Source organism: Muntiacus reevesi, chromosome 16 (genome assembly GCF_963930625.1).
Source record: "Muntiacus reevesi chromosome 16, mMunRee1.1, whole genome shotgun sequence".
Taxonomy (NCBI): domain Eukaryota; kingdom Metazoa; phylum Chordata; class Mammalia; order Artiodactyla; family Cervidae; genus Muntiacus; species Muntiacus reevesi.
The window spans coordinates 44,108,006-44,130,303 of NC_089264.1; the positions used below are offsets into that span (position 1 = coordinate 44,108,006).

Sequence of the window (22,298 nt, forward strand, 5' to 3'; positions counted from 1 at the left end):
GAGACATAAACTGATAGCATGTTGTAATGGAGACTGCCTCTCAGTGAGAGGAAAAGACACCATGTAAAGAAGGACCTCTAAATCACAAGTATTCTAGTCTGGGATTTGGAGCCTAGAGGCCTTGCACTGCATGGCAGACCCTAAGATTAACCGGATATTACAGCCCAGCACAAACTTAATAATCCTAATGAGATCTGCAGTCAGTAATTTAAAGGAGAGAATTGGGTATTTAAAAAGAACTCTGTCCAATATGATTATAGTAATAAGAAACACAATTTTATGAGTGTTTACTGTGTGCCAAAACTTTATGCTGTGTACATCATTGCAAATGGTTTGCTCATAAATTTTAATCCTCACTGTACATAGATACGTTCTCATCTGCAGATGAGATGTGTCTGTAGAGAGGTTAAATAGCTTGCCACAGGTAGCACAGCTACTATGCGGCAAAGGCAAGACTACATGTGTCTTATTCCAAAGCCCATGTTTTCCCATACTGCTATTAAAAGCTTTGTTTATAGAAGTAAGTTTAACTGGGAAATTAATTTACAAATTATGTCACATAATCCATAATTCCACATAGTTTAAAGCCTTATTGTATCTTATGTGATGGGTAATCAACTCCTCAAAATTAGAAGGCAGAAAAACTGGTACATATTTTGTTAATTTCCATTAAACAAGGGCTTTTGGATGAATAATAGTACCACTTTATATTTTGTGTGGTTTAAATACATAAATTATTTTGTTTTTAAAGTCTCAAGAAATTTAAAATCAGGACAAGTCATAGTACCCCTATACACAAAACAATAAGCCTCAGAAAGGAAAGAACTTGTTGAAGCTCACAGAGGTATAAATCATAAAGTCAGGTCCAGAAGCCAAGTTTTCAGATATTTAAGTTGTTTGTGTGTGTGTGTTTTTAGTTACTACTTTTTTTATTCCTAAGACACAAAAATTATGTAATTGTTCTATTTTGAAACAACTTAATTCATCATTTGTAAAAGCTATTAATTATTCAATTTTCACTGCATCTATTTCCCTCTTTATTGAGCTCTTTGGGGGAAATACATTTATGGACACAACATTAAGGAAAATCTTACTGAGAAAAGCATGAGTGAATTTCTTCAGATTATATGTATACTCACTCACCTGACAATGAAAACTGACAGAAATTTTAGCTTTAGAAGAAGACGGGCGTGTGACCTACACTTTGCAGTGTTGCATAGAACTCCGTGTCACAGGACCTGAGCTCAGCTTCTTTCTTGAGAGATTAGCAGGGACGCCGCAGGGCTCTGCCAACTGTCTTATTAAGCGCAGTATTGTCCCAAGCATATTGCATAACTAATCGCGTCAGGCAAGTGTTGCTTACTATTTGTCTTAAGTAAGTAAGTGTTGTTTTACCTTCCCTGTTAATGTCTATATTTTGAGTTATTTACTTCCTGTCTGATGGTTTTAGAGTTTTAGAAAGTTTTTAGAAAACTTGAAAAAGCTTTAAAAAATATTTTTCTACACTTTTTTTTTCTTGTAGTATCTGACAGCTGTTCTGTTTATCAGAAATTTGTGTCTAGTATTCTAGTTTACTCTGGCACGTAAGGTTTATTTAAATAAATTAGATTTGATCAGATCAGACATTCCTTTGCACATTAGTTTAGGAATGAAGTTTTAGTTAACTTTGGAAAAACTAACTTGCAGTTTTGGTGCTCCCGAAGCACAGTGCTCCATAGTTCACTCATCACTTTGAAGGTCTTGAATATGTGTGCATAATTTCATAAATTCCATCATGTATCTTTACACATCCTTAGCTTGAGCTCTTGCTAGTTTTTAAATGAATCATTCCTAGAATGGGTTGTCTCTTCCTCTGTGTCATTTTCTTAGACTGTCCTTAAGAGTTTTCTTGTTAGCACTTGATACCACCTCACAAACTCACACACTAAGCATTTTAGGTTTCTGTTTGTTGTCTGGCTGCCCTAAAAGCTGGCTAGAAGAAAAACTTAGACATTCTGACACTGAAGCTTTTCATAGTTTCCCTTGGAAAAAATCAAGAAGAATCTCACTCAGAGTCTGTTTTCTTGAAATTTACATTTGGTCTGCAGGTGTTAATTTATCTACTTTCTGGTGTGTGAGAAGCAGGAAAAAATTAAATATAGGTGATAATAAAACAGACTATAAGGCAGATGTGCTCATAACAATGAGAAATAACTGGCATGAAGAAGATGTCTGAAAACCTTTTTTAAAATGGTGTAATTACTTAGAAAATGAATGTGTGGTTATAGTATATAGTTCCCGGCAGAGTCTTCTGGGAACATTAGAAGGGGCAATAGAACAAGTATTCTCCCTGTTTTGGATACTTCTTCATATCCTGTCCATAAACAAACAAACAAAAAAACAGATTATGAGAAAAATGTAATCCGTTTCAGTTGGTACATGCCCTGGGTTTTTGTCTCTTAGTTGAGTCTGGCTATTATAAAATGTGAAAATGTAGTATTGCAACCTAAGAGAGCTGTAAGCTCCCTCTCACCCTCTGGCTTTTTACAACCTTGGTTAGTGAGTTTAAGATGTACTTAAACCTTTAACTTTTGTTTGAATGTTAGAAATATCATTTTAGACTGTGATTTTACAAAGAGTGTAATTCAGGTTGCTTTTTTCTTTTAATTCTGGTACTAAAAAATCTTAATTTCTTTTTTTAAAAAAACTTAATTTAAATACTTTATAAAAAAGAGAAATTTCTTTCTCTCTCCAACCTCTGCCACTTTCCTTTGCATCTCTTTCTACCTCCCTCTCCTCTGCTCCTTTTCTTTTTTTTTTCCCTCCCTCCCTCCCTCCCAGGTTCGAATGGCTCTAAAAAAGGCGGAAAAAGAATTTGAACTCAGAAGCAGCTGGTCTGTTCCAGATGCACTTCAAAAATGGCTTCAGCTAACACATGAAGTAGAAGTCCAGTACTACAATATAAAAAGACAGAATGCTGAAATGCAGCTAGCTATTGCTAAGGATGAGGTATTCGACTATATTGCAGAACTTACTAACATTTCTAAAGGGATTAACCAGTTGGTGTACAAAGGCCTGAATAAAATTTTTAGTATCACAGATTCTTTCGTGAATTGGAACTTAGTGGGTAGATTGACTCTTGTAATCATAGGCTAGTAGAGTAAAGTTACTTTTTTAAGAGAAGGGTAAACCTTTCAGAATGACCTTAGTATCATTTAAAAATCATCCCTACTATCATGATCATAAATGTTTTATACAGAGCTTTTCTCCTCTAGGTTGCTGCTTCATATCTGATTCAGGTTAGTAGTTACTAGAAATTAATGTCTGACTATTAATAATTGTGTGAAATTATTGAGTCTTATTCTGATTTCTAGTGAAAAAGAACAATAAAAAACTCAGTGCATTCACTAACACCTCCATTGCAGTAGGATATAGTTTATGTTCTTCTAGTTTTAAATAGAAGATTCAGGTCTTTCTGATTCATGGAAATAAAGAGAAAAAATTCTCCAGAACAAAGTTTGGCTTAGGAAAGCATGCTTTCTCCTCATCTGTTTTCCTTTTTTTTAGAAAACAGGGCTATGTCTTGGCTAATAATTCTCCATTGATTTTATAATTATTAATATATTCAAGACAAAATAAACCTTATTAGTGTGTGCATTTTTTCCCAAACTGAGCCTTATTTTTCTCTACTTGGGCTTTTAGGCAGAGAAAATTAAAAAGAAGAGGAGCACAGTCTTTGGAACTCTACATGTTGCACATAGCTCCTCCTTAGATGAAGTAGACCACAAAATTCTGGAAGCAAAGTAAGAATTTTATTGCAGTTATCTGTCTATTTTTATTGTGTAGAAATAAAATTTATAGACAGCTTGTTTTAATTTGTAATTATAGACAATTTTAAATTTTAATTTGTAATTTACAGGCAGTTTATGTTTTAATTTGTCATTTAATCATGTACTATTATATCCTTTATGCTCATTCTAAGAGGGGATAATTTCTCCTGGAAATTGGCTAACTGCCTTGGTCTGCTCATATAGTTGCCTGTTTTCAGTGCTGTATTAAAGACTTTTTGATGGAGGAAGTAATTCCTATATTGACTTTTCCAGGAAAGCTCTTTCTGAGTTGACAACTTGTTTACGAGAACGACTTTTTCGCTGGCAGCAGATAGAGAAGATCTGTGGCTTTCAGATAGCCCATAACTCGGGACTCCCCAGCCTCACCTCTTCGCTTTATTGTGATCACAGCTGGGTGGTGATGCCCAGAGTCTCCATTCCACCCTATCCCATAGCTGGGGGAGTAGATGACTTAGATGAAGATACACCCCCAATAGTGTCACAGTTTCCCGGTAAGTGGTTAGTTCAAAAAAGAGTTGATACAATTTAAAAATTAACTTTGTGCCATACTTTTTATGAATCATTTGCTTTCAAGTCTGTAATAAAAATTTAGTTAATTCTTCATTTTTTTTTTCTTTTTGTTCATTGTGTTTGCTGTTTGAGAATAGTATATAAGGTATGTGTGGTACACATATGTATGTATGCATATATAATAGCATATCATACATGCTAAGTCATTGTATGAATGAAATGCTGAACTTTGAGGCAAAACATCCTTTCATATGATAGCATTATCTATAGTAGAAACTAAAAATTAGTGGAAGACCTTAGAAACCTAAGTTTCAATTCTAGCTCTCATTAACCAACTCTGTGACTTTGAGCCAATCAGTTTAAATTGAGTTGCTGTCCCAATAGGTAAGTTTCATAGTATTTTGTTCTGCTTTTCCAATTCTGTCTTTTTATTTGAGAGTATTATCCTGCTATATTTAACTCATAAAGCACTAAATCCATTCAACTTTAAACAAAATTAAATGTGTTTATATTTATAAAATATATTTTTTTGTTGCTAGAAGTGGTGCTTCTCCCAGAGGTGGTTTTAACATGTACAGTTTTCATTATAATTGCTTTGTTATGCTGTATTCTTTGAAGATGTGTACAATGTTAAGAGTACATTTTGGTAGAAAGGTAAAGTTTTAATATTTTAGAATTTATTAATATTTGGAACTGTTGCAAAATTACAAAGATTAAATTTAAAATATATATTTCTTACATTAGAAATTATTTGAAGAACTATTTATCCTTATTATTTCTTGTCTGATACATTTTCCCAATCTTTGTAACCATTTTGAAACAGTATATATAGAACAAGATTCCAAAGAATGGAGCTCAAAGTTTAATCATTGATCAGTTGAAAACTTACACAGAAATTTGAGACAAATCATGATATATGACCATTTTCCAGTTTAAATTTTTCTGTCCAGTTGTTACACAGGCTTTCCTAATAGTTAAGATTTAGAAAGTGTTCTAATTTTAAAGCAATTTTATGAAATAAAGCCCTAATTTGCAAATAATTAGTCAGTGACCTATTTGCTTGTGTTCATATCTGTGATTTTAATTACCTAGTTTAATCGTAGACAGATAATACAAGCAGACTGGGGAGACACTAACCTCTTACAAGAGGAGCAGGGGAGAGGGCAGATTGTATGCAGTATTCACTGCATTTACATACTGCAGGAGTGTGAGCTCAGTCATTTCACCTGCCCCATGCTGCAGAACAGTGATGATTGCAAAGTTTTATCTAGATGTGGGCCAGCTCTGCTGACAACCTGTGTTTATCTGAACCATGTGCTGTTAGGCTGCCTTTAAGCTTGCCATATGCAATACTGATTCATAAGTATATGGTTTTGTTTGAAAATGATAGCTTTTTAGTTTCAGTTTCTCCTTAGAAACATTATTCAATATCAGAAGTATATATATATGTATTCCCTAAAATTAACCAGTTTTTTTCTTTCCTTTTTTTTAAAGTACTTTTTGATAGGGACAAGATATCCACATATGCATTTAAAACAAAACTTACAACTAAATGTGAATAATTTCTTAGTGATTGTGATATACAAAGAAATTTGAACTTTTAAAAATAAGAAAGTACAAGAACTGATTTTAAATTCAGTATGATGTTTTAGAAATGCTGAAATTTGTTATCTCTGTAAAATGTTATACCAGAGACTACACTTTGAGAGCTTTGTCTCCACCCGGTGGCAAAAAGGTAACACTCCACTCTGTTTAGTGACAGACCTGATAGATAAAACTCTTGGCAGCAGCACTAGGGTCTAGGGTAGAATGAAGGATCTTCATTATATATCCTTTAAAGCAGTTTTAAATCTGCACCATGGATGTGTGGTAAATTGTCTAAGTGTGAAGTTATGACAAGGAAACCTGCCTATGGTATGTAAAGTGCCAAGTAAAAGATTAAAAACTATATCCAGAATAAGATTGTATATATTTAAATAAATAAATAAATACAAATGTACAAATAAAAAAAGAAAATATTGTCAAAGGTTAGCTCTGTGTGGATAGGAGAACAGGTAATAGTTGTTTTCCTATGACCTTTATAGTGTCTACTAAATATTTACAGTGAAATTGTCGTAGCAATTTATTTAAAATTTCTTACCATAAAGCTCTTCAGATATGCTTTAAAATGCTGAAAATAAATTATTTATTTACTACGAAGGTAACATTTTGCTTTATTCATCTTTCTTTTTCTCTTTCTCTCCTTCCTGCTAAAATTGTTGTGGTGGTGTGTGTCTCCGAAGCCTGTTGTACTTTTATTACATGCAGCTATAGCTGTAAGCAGTAGATGCAATTGGTTGTTTAAAAATGTACATAAATATTATCAAGCTGTAGGTATCATTTCACAACTTGTTGCTCACAAATAATGTTTCAGAGAATTTCCATGTTTATATACAGATTAATTAAATTCACTAAAATGGTTTAATATGAGTTAACCACAGTATATTTATTTATATATTATAATAATAAACTAAGATCATGGCATCCAGTCCCATCACTTCATGGCAAATAGAAGGGGAAAAAGTGGAAACAGTGACAGATTTTATTTTCTTAGGCTCCAAAATCACTGTGGATGGTGGCTATAGTCACAGAATTAAAAGATGCTTTTTCCTTGGAAGGAGAGCTGTGACAAACTTAGACAGCATATCAAAAAACAGAGACATCACTTTGCCAACAAGGTCTGTGTAGTCAAAGCTATGGTTTTTCCAGTGGTCATGTACAGATATGAGAGTTGCACTGTAAAGAAGGCTGAGCGCTGAAGAATTAATGCTTTCAAATTATGGTGCTAGAGAAAACTCTTGAGTCTCTTGGACTCCAAGGAGATCAAACTAGTCACTCCTAAAGGAATTAACCCTGAATATGCACTGGAAGGGCTGATGCTGAAACTGGAGCCCAGTACTCTGGCCAGCTGATGCGAAGAGCTGGCTCATTGGAAAAGACCCTGATGCTGGGAAAGATTGAGGGCCAAAAAAGAAGAGGGGGCAGAGGATGAGATGGCTAGATAGCATCGCCAACTCAGTGGGCATGAGTTTGAGCAAACTTCAGGAAACAGTGAAGGACAGGGAAGTCTGGCATGCTGCAGTCCGTGGGTTTGAAAAGAGTCGGACACGCCTTAATGACTGAACACACACACAATAGTAAACTACAGCTTATCCATTTTCCTGCCACGATAGGTTCTTTCTGCTCTTTTGCTCTTGCAAACAGCACTGCAGTGAGTATCCTTACCTCTGTCTCCTTCCTGGCTTGTAGAGTTTTTCTGGGTGGACACCTAGAAATCTCTCAGTTGTTGGGAAGGCATTTCTTAAGAGTTGTTGCCAAGTTGTTTTCAAAATGGTTTATGAATTTTCAGTCCTCCCATTTTGCTAATATATGATATTATGGCTGTGGATTTCCCTCTAAGAACCACTTTAACTGAACCTACAGGTTTTGATATGTGTAGTTTGATTGTCATCTAGTTTTAAAAATGTTTCCAACTTTCTAACATGTCTCTTCCTTGAGATATTAATTACCTGGGAGTATATGTTTTAGTTTCCAAATGTAGTGTGTTTATTTTGTTATTTATTTGGTCCTTAGTTTTTTAAAAATATCTTTACTTATCAATTTCTAATTGTATTGTGGTTAGAGATTTGTATCTGTATAACATTTATTCTTTGGTATCTCCTGGGACTTGGTTCATAACCTAGCGTTTATTTGATTGAATATTTAAAATTTTGCACACACATCTGAAAACTGTTTTCTTAGTTGTTAGTTATAGGGTACTACATTGTTAGTTAAATCATGTATTAGTTAGGAAAAATCTTCTATATACCAACATTTTTCTCTACTTTTCTATCAGTTACAGAAAGATGTGTTAAGAGTTCTCATATTTATCACTTTATTCTTGTGATTCTGCTCATTTCTGTTTTATATAGTTTGAACCAGGTTACATGGTAAATACAAACTCACTGTATCTTTTTAGAAGATTAACTACTCTTTTATGATTATGCAGAGACTTCTTTACAGCTAACAGTACTTTTGCCTTCAAGTTTGTATTATCTGATATTAAAATTGCTAAAAGAACTTTGTTTTCATTAATATTTGCCAATATAATCTCTTCTCTTTTACTTAAAGTTTTTTCCAACATCAGGCTCTAGAATATGTCTGTATAAGAAATAGCAGTAACTGTTACTCTATTGCATTCTCTTTGAGGATCTCTGTTGCCAGCTGTGGTCAACTTAATCCAATTACATTTAATCTGCTTGCTGATCCATTTGGATTTATCTCTGGCATATTATTTTGTCTATTTCCTACACCTCTTCTCAGCTTCTCTATCATTCTCCTAAGCTTCTTCAGATGCTTTAGACACTCCCCTCCCCATCTTATATATTAATGTTGTCTAGTATTTTCTTTTAAATACCCTGCAAAAATCATTTTTTATTGTTCTGTTCCATCATTGTTGAGAAATACTTACGTGTTTCTTTGTTCATTGTCTTTTCTTCATTCTTTCCTTTTTTCTTCTTCCTTAGAAATATATTTTTTGATAAAAGTTCTTTCACGGAGTGACTGGGAGTGGTAAATTTTTTGTCTTTGCCTGAAAATGTCTTTTTTTTCACTCTCACTTTAGAATAGTTATTTAATAGGATATCAAATTCTAGATTGATAATTGTTTCTCCCATAGCATTTTGAGAGCATTTTCTGGCCCCTTATTGTTACTGCTGAGAAGTTTTAGTAAGGTAGATTGTACTCATTTCTTTTTAGTTAATCTCTTATTTCTCTCATTGCCTAGAGAATGTTTTCATTTTCTTTTATTATATAGTTCTTTTGTAGTATAATTAGGTATAGAATTTTCCCCAGATACTTGGTATGCTTTTGAATCTGAAGATGTATATCTCTTTTCAATTATGGAAAATTATTAGTAATTTTCTCTCTGAATATTATTTTTCTTCTCTCTTTACTCATACTGTAATATTAGCTATATAGAAATATAAGACTAATATTAGTGTCTAGTTACATGTTGGATTCTATTTTATCTTCCATATCTCTTAACCTTTCTTTTTATTGAATTGTGCTGCATGCAGAGAAATTTCCTTAGATTTGTCTTCTAGATTACTTATTCTTTCTGCGGCTCTAAGTTTGTTTAACCTATTCCTTGAGTTTTTAATTTCAGTGACTGTTTTCATTTCTCTTCTCCTTGATTCTTCATAAAATCTACTTGTTTTTAATGGTTTTCCTCTTCTCATAGTTTCAGTTTTTATTTTATAATTTAATGACCTTAAACATCTTATTTTTTAGTTTTATTTGATAATTGTATTACGTGGCGTTCTTGATGAATTATTGCACCTGTTTCTTGAGTTTGCACAGCAGATGGCTGCTCCTGTTTTAAAGTGTTTTACTGAACTATCTGAAAGGGATTTACCTTTTTTCTTTCTCTTGGGAAACACTTTGTGAGGAGCTCCTCAATAGGATTTCTTTTGCTCTGGCAGTAGTTTCAAGGGCTTCACCTACTCAGAACCATCCTTTTCTTTTTTGGTTAACTTCTTGAATTTGAGTTTCACAGACCTTTTCAGTAGTGAAAACTTGATCTCCAGGGTAATATGAATTAGCTTGTACTGAGTTTGAGTATTGAACACCCAGAGTACTGATGTTTTCACAAGAACCTTTTTAGATTCCTATGTCGACAGAACATGCATTGAAGGAAGTTCCTTTGTTCGTTGGTCAGTTTTTTTTTCCAATACACCCTCCCATTGAGGAGGGTGGTGGCCCTTCGAGGACCAGGCTTTTTTTTACCCAGAACACTCACTCCTGATTCCTTTTCCTCCTCTTATGTGGGCTCTAGCCGTCGTTTATAGCCCCAAATTGAAACCCAAGCCCTTAAATTACTGAGACTGAGCCGCTCCCACAGCAGTTCCCACGTCACTCACAAGCCTATCGGCTCTGGCTTTAGTCTTTCTGTTCAGCATCTGAGAATTTTCTCTTCCTTTCAAACTCAGCTATGCACTTAAAACTATTGTTTTATTTTATCCCACATATTGAAGTATTTGAGGATATTTAAAATGTGTGATTGGGGGCTGAGAGGTTGGGAATGGTGGTCAGGTTATCTTTGACTGCCATATTGCTAGAACCGACGTCCATATATTACTTACGACTTTTGGTTGTTGGTGGTAGGGGGACCCCCTTATTCAAAACAGAATTTTACCTTCTTTGTCATAAGGACATAACAGTTTGCAAAATAGCATCGTATTAAACCACTGTGCTTCTGTATGTAATTACTGATACTAGAATGAAAAATTATCTCAGAAATAAATTTCTGTATAGTAAACTTACAGTGTTTCACTTAACTACTCTGATAAATCACAGGATGGGATAGCTGTAGACTTTCATTGAGAATTAATAATTGCCTGGAGATATTATTAAAAATACTCACCTATGTATAGAAGAGTTTGTTACCCAAGGTCAAAGTGAACTGCTTTTTAATCCTACTTGAGTTTTATGATGTTATAACTGAGTGCAGCCCTCTGTAGACCTCATTAAGCCACAAGGAAGAAGGACCCTCAACTGTACCTCTAATGGAAGGATTTGTACATTTCTTTAGGTGAAAGAGATGGCAACATATGTGAGAAGAAAATTTTTCAAAAGAATTGTAGAGTTGTAAACAATTCCGTATGTGACCCATGTACTGGTTCTTATCTTTGTTATATTCTTTGTTGGATTACTTAGAATTTTCCTCATGTAATATATTTAATTTTTTTCTTAAACCTTCTTAGCAACATATCTTTCCATATTTGTGAGTAAGACTCATTTTTTGCAAGCAGGGAATCCTAATTCTTCTCAGTCTTTCTCATCACTCCTAGTCATGGCTGAATGTGGCTACGTTTTACTGTATGTACCAAATAACCAGTGGCTGATGAGAATGGCTGCATCATATGCTAAGAGTTGTAGAACTTAATTATCTGTGTCAGCCTGGATACATTCTTTTAGTATTTGTAAGATGTTATTTCTTCTTTGGTGAAGTGATATTGGACTTTGGAAGATTCCGATATTGGAAATCTTCTAGTTTTGTAATATATGAATCATAGGTAAGTAAAATTCTAACTGTTGACCTACTAAATTATAAGTGTTTTTATATGGTATAATTTGTGCTTCAAAAAAGCCTTGGAGGTCGTCCATTATGGAGGTAGTCAGATATTATGAATATATTCCCTTCAATTTCACCTCCTTTTTTTTTTTTAGTCCATCAAGATACTTCATTGGCTGTTTCTGTTTGAGTTGTTCATTGATTCACTGTCTGAATTCATTCAGTTTACTGATTCACTCAGTAAATACTTACTGTATATCTGCTTTTTTGTCTGGCTCTGTGCTCGTTGTTGTGATGCCATGCTGAACATTTTACACAGTTACTTCCTTCATGAAACATGCGGTCTAATGGGAGACCAGCAAGAGCAATGCAATGAGAAGAGCTTTATGATGCGGAAATACACTGTGGTATTGCCATGTGAGCACAAGGGGGGAAATGCTGACCTTAGGTTTGGAGGGGCCAGGAGAGTCCCTGGAGGAGCTGCTTTTTAAGCAAAAACCTGAAATAGGAGGTCAAGGGAGAGATGAGATGAGGAATGAGAGTGTGAAGTGAGTATCTTTTTCTTAGTATTCTTATAACAGAGGAGAGGGACCCCAGTTCCAAATTAGAGGCTAGATAAATAGGGCATTCTAAGCCATGTTAAGGTGTTTGGCTTTATCCTAATCCTAGAATTAATGGGAATCAAGTGTTCTAGGCAATAAAGTGTCATATTCCTTTTCCATCATAAAGGGATTGTGTAGGCTGCTGCATGAAGAGTTAGTTGGAGGAGAAAGATCGGTTATTAGTCTGGTACAGTAGTTCAGCATAATGCAGTGGTGGTGGAGGGGGGAGTGGACCGATGTGCGAGATACTGAGGAGGTAGAATTGGAAACACTTTATGATTAACTAGATGTAGATTATGGAGGAGGCACTGGCAGCCCACTCCAGTACTCTTCCCTGGAAAATCCCACGGACGGGGGAGCCTGGTGGGCCACACAGAGTCAGACACGACTGACGTGACTTAGCAGCAGCAGATGTAGATTATGATGAAGGAAGAAGAGTCAAGAATATCTGGTGTGTCCAATTCATATAACTAGGTGAGGTGTGATGGCTCTTTTCTTTTTTTTTTTCTTTTTAACCAAGGTAAAGAACCTAGAAGGAGAAGTGTGTTTGGAAGGAAAATGTTGAATTCAGTATGGACATCTGTGGAATACTTAAATGTCCATTAGGCAGGTGAATGTGAAGTTCTGGAGTTTAGAAAAAAGATGAAAGCAGGAGTCACAGATTTGGACTTCTGTTGACTTTGCAAAGGATAGTTGAAGTAATGGGAGTGGATGAAATTTACTGAGAAGGAAAAGTGGAACAAGAATGGAACAAGGCCTAGAATAGAACTTTTAAGTGGTGAGTAAAGGAAGAGGTAAGAAGATGGTTTGGAGAAGTTGAGGAAAGGACAAGCTAATAACGTCATGTGCTCATTCAGTGATAAGAAAGGATGGAGATACTCACTGAACTTAGCAGTGAGGAAGTTTATCGTAACTTTGTTGACAGTAGTTGTAGCGAAATGATATGGAAGCACTTTACCATTTCTTTCCTGAGTGAGTGAAGATAAAGTAGAGCAGAAAGCAACACTAATCATTTACGTAAAAAGGAAGAGATGTCAGCCGAAAACAGTCTGAGGGTAGAGGTTTTGTTGTCACTGTTATGGTTTGTCTGTTCCTCAGGTTTGTTTTTTCACCTGTTAAGTGCTGATGGGAAATGGAAGATGAGAAGATGAAGATAAAGGCAGCAGAAGGGACAATCAGTAGAATAGGGTCATGGAGCTGAGGGTCGAGAATGGAACAGGTAGTGGAAGGAACAGAATGTGTGAGCTTGAAAGGTCGAAATGTGATCAGAGTCTAGATTATCTGATATCTTAAACTTACTATTTAAAAAAATGGAGTTTTGAATAACAGTAAGACCAAGGCATGAGATTGGGTGGTGGAGTAGAATAGAGGTGAATGTCAGGTGAGAAGAGATGAGAACCATGATTGGTTAAGGTGATGGTCTTACGGATGAGATGGGTCAAGCTGATGAGAGGTTGGATGAACTGGGAAGAGAATGACTGAACAGCAAGTGCCTAGTGAAGTGGAGGTAAGAAATTCATGTGTGAGCTTAATAGTGTGAGCAGTGAAAAAACCACGTTTTTATAAAAGGAGTGAGAGTTTATAGACAACATTGGGGAATGAGAAGGCCATCATTGTGATGTTCTGATGCTATAGATAGGGGTTGTGTAAGAACGAATAGCTTCAGCTTGAGCAGGGTGTTCTTAGGAGAGTTTGTTTCCATTAAGACAAAGAAATGAGGTCCCCATTCAGTGAAGATTTAAGCATGTAGGGGAAGTTTGTCTACAATCAGCATAGGTCTGGACTGAGCCTTGGAGCAGATAGAAGGTAATCTAAGACTTCTGGTTAGTTCCACAATAGTCAGTGTTTAAGAAACAAGTTTTTGTCTAACCTTTGCCTAAAAAGTAGTGAGACTGTATATACAGTATTTAATGATTCTTGATTTAAAATGTCTCAATGTTCAAACAAGTTGTGCTGTCTTTATGCTATGCTGTTTTTAAATATAAGGATTTGTTATCATAGGTAAATGTTTAAGCTTTTAGGTTAGTAATGTCAGTCATTATATTAAAACCTCAAGTGTTTATGTTCACTTCTGTTTATTTTTTAGACCTGTTTTTATTTTTGTTACTTTTTGTTTTTTTTTTTTTTTACTTCTTGGCATTCCCGAGAATCACAGGTGGTAGAGGATGGTAATACATGTACAGTCACTCACTGCAGTGGTGGTGGATTCGCTGGTGACAGGACCGCCACTTCTCCTCAGTGTGTCTGTGCAGCGTGCGTCGTGCGTGAAAGGAGCACTGGGTTTTATGAGCCCTGTCATTTGTTTCTGCTTGGTTTTCAGGGACCATGGCTAAACCCGCCGCGTCACTGGCCAGAAGCAGCAGCTTGTGTCGCTCCCGCCGTAGCATCATGCCGTCCTCCCCGCAGTCTCAGCGAGCTCAGCTTCCTGCACACGCTCCTCATCCGTCACACGCACGGCAGCCCCACCACGCGCCGCACACGCAGCACTCGTTGCCTTCCCCTGATCCAGATATCCTCTCAGTGTCCAGTTGCCCTGCTCTTTATCGGAATGAAGAGGAGGAGGAGGCCATCTACTTCTCTGCAGAAAAGCAATGGTATTGGCAATGAATGAAGTACAGTATGTGCTTGGCTGGGTGGGTGGGAGGAAGGGGGACGGAGGTGGGTGGGTAGGAGTGGTGTGTGGTGTTAAGTTTTTGTTGGCTGCGTAACACATTACCACAGACTTCGTGGCTTCTAACAACACCCCATTTATTAGCTGTCAGTTCTGTATGCTAAAGTCCAAGCTTGGTGTGGCTGGGTTTTCTGCTCAAGGTCTCACAAGGCTAAAATCAAAGTGTTGGCTGGGCTTTGTTCTTACCTGGAGCTTGTGGGGCCTCATCAAAGTTCACTTGGTTGTGGCAGAGTTTGGTTCCTGTGGTGCTAGGACTGAGGTGCTGGTTTCTGTGCGTACTCTCAGTTTCCAAAGGCTGCCCGCTATTCCTTGCCATCCATGTGTGGCCTCTATGCCTCCTTTGCTTTGAATCTCTGCCTGCCTTTATCTCTGATCTCTAGACTGAAATTTAAAAGGCTTAGCTGAACAATAACCTCTCTCTATTAAGATGAACAGATTTGGTCCTTAATTGTACTTGCAAGATCCCTTCATGGCAGCGCCTATGGTAGTGTTGATTAATAACTAACTGGGAGAAGATGTGTGTGTACCAGGGCTGGGAAGTGGGGAACCATCTTAGAAATCTGCCCACTGCAGACCTAGGATATTCTGAGATATAACTGTTAGGGGCCATTGAACACCGTTGACTCACGTCTCAGAATATAAACCTGTCTAATGAACAGTTCTGTATGTAAACTGTAAAGGCATGAACCTCAGTATGCTTGAGCACAAAGACACATTAAATATGAATGACTCAGGTTTTAAAATATTTGTTGTCACTTAATGATTTGTTCTGTTGCATGCTAGTACTTGGTAGCAAGCACGCAGTATCAGATGCTAAATGTTTAGGAACTTAAAGGAGGAACTTATATTCACAACAGCTTCTTTTTTCTTTCTATAAATGGATATAGTGGCAGTGTGTTCTAGTCCAGTGAGACCTCGTGTTATTGGGGATCTCTCTTTCTAAACCATATTCCTTTTTTGGAGGAGGAATAAGTGACAGGAAAACTGTTAATAGTTTCTGATCCTGCCACTTAATAGCTGTGTGGCCTGCTCTCCTGAGAGAAACAAAGCCAGAGGGAATGGGCTGGACATTTTCCATGAGCCCCGGTGGCTCTCTATCATGTGATTTTTTTTTCTTTAATATATCATTGTTTTATTTACCAGTAGAAGTAAAATGTATGATTAGCAGGTGATCAGCATGGCATATTCCTAAGGAGATAGAACAAGTTTTGTATCCTCACTGCTACTGAGGATTTGATGCAGCTTTGCTTGGTTAATACTTTGTAGCTAGCTTTTTTGGTCTAGCCTTTGCAGTGTAACTGTAGTCACCAGTAAGATGGCTTTACTGACAAAACTAATTCTGTGTGGCTTACAGAAATTGGTAGGAAAACTCTAGAATTAAAATTCTTGTCTAGAATTTTTTGCAGTGATGGAAATGTTCTGTCCTTGTTTCAAAGAGCACTGTCAGAAATTCACAGCTCGCTGATAAAATATGAGAAGAATTTAGATTCAGAAAACGTCCTCTTCTCTATTTTAGTCTTTTAAGTGTTGAACCACCAGAATCCTTACAAAATGATAATAAATAAAGCATTTGCTATTTACTGATCTTTTATGTTCTACACATTACTACATGTACACACTCATTTAAACCTTACTTTAAGTCTTGTTATACATGCATTAAACTTACATAAATTCAACTGCATATCAATATGGAGAAAAAAAGGTAGAAAAATGACATAAATTGTATATACAATTAAGTTCAACATTCCAAAGAATATATGTTGTAGAAAAAAATGGGAGATTTTAAGGTGAACTGGACCTGTATTCCAAATCTGACTAAGTTATACAGAAGAAGCAACACTTCAGGTTATTATTGTTTTGAAATTAGGATGTGAGGACTAGAAGAAATACTAGAAGTTAATAAAATTCTCTTCCTTTGACAGGAAAATTGAGATCGGATTAAGTGATTTGTTCAAGGTTGTACCGCTGATTAATGGCAGGACCAGGACAGGAACCTAGGTTTCCTAACTTAGACCAGTATTCTTTTTACACATTATTTAGATTTTAGAAACTAGACTCTGGAATATTTTTAACCTAGTTTAACCTAGTTTAGAATTTCATACACAAAGCAGCCAAACCACATAAGAGAATAAAGAGTAAATTCATAAAACTTTAACTAAATCAGCTTCTGATTCTGGAAACTGAATAGCTTCTAGGAATGGTGAGAGAGATATATATATATGCTGTTTGATTAATGGAAATCTACTTCAGAAAGAAGCCTTGCAGAAAAGTTCTTACCAGTGATTGATTTCTGAGTCATTTCTTCCTGTCTGAACTGCCTCTTGCCCCCTGTTAGCACTATCCATTATCAAGTTGTAAAAACTTTTGAAAAAGTATGTAGTACATGTAACTGTATAAAATGAAAGCATCATTTAAATCTCTTATTTTCGAGACACAGATGTACAGAACAGACTTTTGGACTCTGTGGGAGAAGGTGAGGGTGGGATGTTTCGAGAGAACAGCATTGAAACATGTATATTATCTATAGTGAAGCAGATCACCAGCCCAGGTTGGATGCATGAGACAAGTGCTCGGGGCTGGTGCACTGGGAAGACACAGAGGGATCGGGTGGAGAGGGAGGTGGCAGGGGGGATCGGGATGGGGAATACATGTAAATCCATGGCTGATTCATGTCAATGTATGACAGAACCCACTACAATATTGTAAAGTAATTAGCCTCCAACTAATAAAAATAAATGAAAAAAAAAAATATCTGAAAGAGAAAAAAAAAATCTCTTATTTTCCCAGGAGATTTTCTGCCTTCTGAGAGCTTGGGGTGTAATAGACAATCTGCACATACATGTATGTGTAAAGTTCATAGAAAGACTAAATACATTTAGCAATCTAATATGTATCTAAAGTATGATATTAAGATACATGTCAGAAGCCATAAACATGCATCTCATAATGTGAATCATGATAGTAATCATAGGTCTTCCAAGGTGAGAGATGATTCACTTCATTCACTCTGTAAATGTGAATTTAGTCCTTGCTGTGTGTTGTATACTTGCTAAAAACTTGAGCTGCCAAGACAGGTGAGACAAGGTCCTGGCCTAGTTCCAGCTGGTGGATTATGATCATATGTGCTCCTGCCTTTCTGTCTTCAGTTCTTTTCCTTCTCTCACCTTATTTCTTTTGCCAGTTACTTTTTTACTCTGATCCTACCTTGACTGTACTTTCCATTTCGTAGTCATTCCTTTCATAGGGTGAGTGCTGTACATCTCACCTGGATGGTACATACGAAAATGAATATAACACGATCCCTATTCTTCCCTCCTTTCCTCCCTTATTTATTAAATGTCCCCATTAGCTTGTCACAATTCCAGGAAAAAACAAGTTAGCAAGGCTCCCTGTCTTCATTCGGTCTCTTTTCTTCTGAGGAAACTGACTGTAAACAAGTTAGTATAAAGTATTTTATGTAGTGATAAGTTCCGGGAAGCTAAACAAAGACAGGTAAAAGAAGAGAGAAAGTGGCTTTGTGTAGGGTGAATGGGGAGACATCTCTGGGGAGAGAACATTTGAGCAGTGATGTGAATGACAGGGAGAAGTAAGCCATGCAGAGAAGAAGAGGGAAGAAAGATGAGGCAGAGGGAACAGTAAGAGCAGCAGCCTTGAGGGAGTCACAGGATCGACATGTGGCAGGAACCGGGCCGAGGCTGAAAATGGTACGGCGTGCCGCCGGAGGGACAGCCGAGCCTGACCGTCCCGGTCTTAGTGGACTTGGCAAGGACTCTGGATTCTAGCCTAAGCGAGTGCGGAAGCATTGGAAAGTTTCTTGAGCAAAGGAATGATGTGCTCTGGTTGAGTTTTTAAAAACCACTTTAAGGACTGTTCAGAGAAGTCACCGAGAGGAAAGAGCAAGAATGGAAGCCAGGAAGCTACTGCAGTCCTTGAGGTAGGGCGGGAAGAAGGATAGTGGCAGCGGGACAGGCAGAAGGAGGTAGGTCTGAGGCTTATTTGGAGGGAATAGCTGATAGCATTTACTGTATGTGGGCTTTGGGGTGGTAAACTTTATTTTCCTAGTCTTTATTTCTCTTTCAACTATGGAGAAAGTGAGGGAACACAGAGGAATAAAGTGAGAATTTATTAAATAGCACTGTATCATTGCCTTTCACCTGCCATCCACTCCCTACCCTGATGTACCTCAGCTCTCTTCCCTTCTTTTTTAAACTTGGGAGAGGTTATACTTTAGCTTAGTATATTCTTTTCTTTCTTCCTTAGGAAGCTATATTCAGTCAATTTAATGACTAAAAAATAAAGGGACAGGCAGTGACTATAATTTGTCTTTTCAACTGTACGTCAAATATATGATTTCGTAAGAAAAGTTTTCAGTATGGAAACAAAACACAAAAGTAGTTAAATGATAGAAGTCCGTAAAAATTAAACATTTTCATTTCTCTAACAATTGAAGGAGTTGTAACTTCAGTTATAATGTTTTCTAGATTGTTTATCATAGTTTATGTTAAAAGTTCATTGAATTTTGATAAGCATATTATTTAGAGTAGCAGTTTTCTAATTTTGTTGAAATGTGTACAGAGGGATAGCTTAAACTATGCAAGTTGTTTTGGTTAGGATTCATTGGAACCTCTGCTGGTACCCTTAAGAACATACTGACAGAATTTTCCCTTTGCCTCTCTCTCATCCAGGGACGTGCCAGACACAGCTTCCGAATGTGACTCCTTAAATTCTTCCATTGGAAGGAAACAGTCTCCTCCTTCAAGCCTTGAGATATACCAAGCGTTGTCTCCTCGAAAAATATCCAAAGATGAGCTCTCTCTAGAGGATTCGTCGCGAGGAGATTCGCCCATAACTGCAGACATCTCGCGGGCTTCTCCTGACTGCGTGGGCCTGACAGAAACTAAGAGCATGATCTTCAGTCCTGCCAGCAAAGTGTACAATGGCATCCTGGAAAAATCGTGCAGCATGAACCAGCTCTCCAGTGGCATTCCCGTGCCTAAACCTCGCCACACGTCGTGTTCCTCCGCGGGAAACGACGGCAAGCCAGCGCAGGAAGCCGCGAGTGTTGCCAGGATAAGCAGCATCCCACATGACCTTTGCCATAATGGAGAGAAAGGCAAAAAGCCGTCAAAAATCAAAAGCCTTTTTAAGAAGAAATCTAAGTGAACTGGCTTGGCTGACTTGGTGGAATTCCATTCACATCTTTGACATCTTTAAACTTTTATCTCCCATCCTCACTCCCCCGTTTTTTGTTTTAAGTTTAGGAATGTAACTCCGTTGAGGCTTTCCAGACTGGATGCTATAGTGGAATGTCCTTAAGGGCAACTGTCTACTGTCTGCTTATTTAAATGACTATATAATCAATTTGTCAAGCCAGTTATTACTGAAAAATCATTAAGAGATGAGACAGTTTACAGTCGTTTTTGCCTATTTATTTCTGCTTTGTTATTAGTGATGTATATACAACATTTTGTTGAAAGCCACTATGGACTTACAAGCTTTAATGGACTAGTAAGCCAGCATGGGCTTGCAAAAGTTTCTTGTTTACCAGAGCATCTTCTTATCTTTCCACAGAGCTATTTACATCCTGGACTGAAATAACTTTAAAGGAGTAAAATTAATTGCACTACTGTTTTCCAGACTGGAAAAAAATCCCTGCAAGTGAAACTGTATAGAGTTTATAAAATGACTACGGATAGGGGACTGTTTTCACTTTTAGATCAAAATGGGTTTTTAAGTAGAACCTAGAATTTCTAATTGACTTGATTTCTGGAAATGAAAACCCGTGCTTTTATTATGGGATGCTTCTTTAAATGCATTTATCATTGTAAGTTTCAAGTCCTGCTGTAAAGATCATGTTGTTTTGTTTATCCCAGGGCTTTCACTGTGATTTTCTGCATTGCAGGCTGTATGATAAAATATAAATAAAGAGAGAAGGCTTTTAATTCCTTACACAAGTAGAGTTAAAAAACTTGATTGACGGACTTAAAACATTCACAAGCATATACTGAGGTGGGGGAATGTGGGAATTCAGGCACTTGTTTACAGACTTAATAACTGCAAAGGATTTATGGTTTGTGAAAAACTTGTACTGTGGAAAAGATAATAAATCTCAGACATTATTGTGTGGGGACTGTGCTGACTTTTGTTGATAACACTCCACTAAGAACACTATATGTTTTCTGGAGAGCTGTGTAAACTGTCTTCTTGCTTAATTGCAATATAAGAAATAGTGATGTTTTGAAAGCAAGTTGTCAACAAATTTCTTTCTATTTTATATTGTTTGTCATATTTTTATGTAGTTTGAAATGTTTAAATGTTCTAATATCAAGATTAACAAATATAAATTTATGGTGCATTTAGATTGTGTTGTATTAATTTGTAAAGTTTGTTAAAATGATAGCATATGATAAAGGTAACTTTTACCATGAAGATCATCACATGGAGCAACAAAGTACATTAGTGTCTGAGGAGTTTCTGCTTAAACAAATTCTTTTAAAAATTCAGTCAAAATGATCTGGTTATTGCAGTGTGGGTGGATGTTTGGTGCATATTAACTAGATGGTTTTTCAGCTTTATGGCTGTAACTGGTAATGTGCAACTCAGTCCTGTTTAGATGAAAATGCTGATTAAACAATCAGCATTTGAGATTTACTCCAAAGAAGTACTTTAGTTAGAATATGAACAGTTTCCCAACAACTCCTGTAAATTTTGCGTACTTTAATGCAGTTGTTAAAACTGTTAAGGTCTTGAGTGATTTTTATATATACAGATATTTATATATTTAGTAGACAGTGGTATAAGTTAAATAATTTGACTGAAATGGACGTAATGTTTTGGACTAATTATAAGGTAAGTTAACCTGAAAGGTCAGGAGTTGAGGAACATAGGCCCGAAAGCTGTTGAGGAAGGGGGAAAACTGCATAAAGAATTGAAAAGCATCCTGGAAAGTTTCTTCAGAATGAAGGGAATATCTTCTTTCTTCTTCTTACGCCCAGACAGAAGTTCTTTCCTTTGGAAACTGCAGAAGGAATGAGAACTTTTCAGTTTGATGGATAGAAGAGGTAAAAGCTACAGAGTGGAGTGGGGCTGGGAGGAGGAAGGGCTCTGGGAATGCCCAGCAGGGCCCCCACTGTTCAGGGCTACCAGGGATTCTGGATCAGAAACACCTGGATGCTAGAGCTTGTGATTGGGAGTGGGACAGGCCAACCTAAGTAGAGTGTGGGCTGCCGTAAGGCAGAGAATGCATTGTTTGTGCTAGATTTCATACACTTTTTATAAACAGATTCAACCCAGGAATACCTGTTGCTGCTCCATGTTGCTTGTACTATTTACTTTGCATTAGTACAGTGCTCCATATTCGTAAATTCAAAAGATAATTGAGTTTTGGAAAGCCACAATAATTCCATATCACATCATTTACACATGAAGAGTTGGATGTTAGTATAAATTTTTGAACTTAACCTATTTGTAACCTTATTTTAAGCTTATAAAAACTATGGTATTTTCCTGATTTTAAAAGTTACTTATAAAAAATGATTCATGATAGAAAAGTATGAAGAAGAAAAACAACCAAGCAGGTCAGATTCCACTGC

At 36.6% G+C, this 22,298-nt stretch overlaps 1 protein-coding gene across 3 annotated transcripts in view; it reads left to right on the plus strand.

Moving 5' to 3' along the window:
* Positions 1-20,980, plus strand: part of STIM2 (stromal interaction molecule 2) — a 163,618-nt gene extending 142,638 nt beyond the window's left edge. For 2 of the 3 annotated variants that reach the window (XM_065907438.1, XM_065907440.1), the window contains exons 8-13: positions 2,821-2,988; positions 3,255-3,278; positions 3,682-3,782; positions 4,083-4,321; positions 14,356-14,629; positions 19,392-20,980. In XM_065907438.1, coding sequence (XP_065763510.1) covers positions 2,821-2,988; positions 3,255-3,278; positions 3,682-3,782; positions 4,083-4,321; positions 14,356-14,629; positions 19,392-19,869 — 1,284 coding nt within the window. In that variant the 3' untranslated portion in view covers positions 19,870-20,980. The remainder of the gene's footprint in view (positions 1-2,820; positions 2,989-3,254; positions 3,279-3,681; positions 3,783-4,082; positions 4,322-14,355; positions 14,630-19,391) is intronic. The other variant, XM_065907439.1, reaches the window with a different exon arrangement.
* Positions 20,981-22,298: the final 1,318 nt, after the last annotated feature.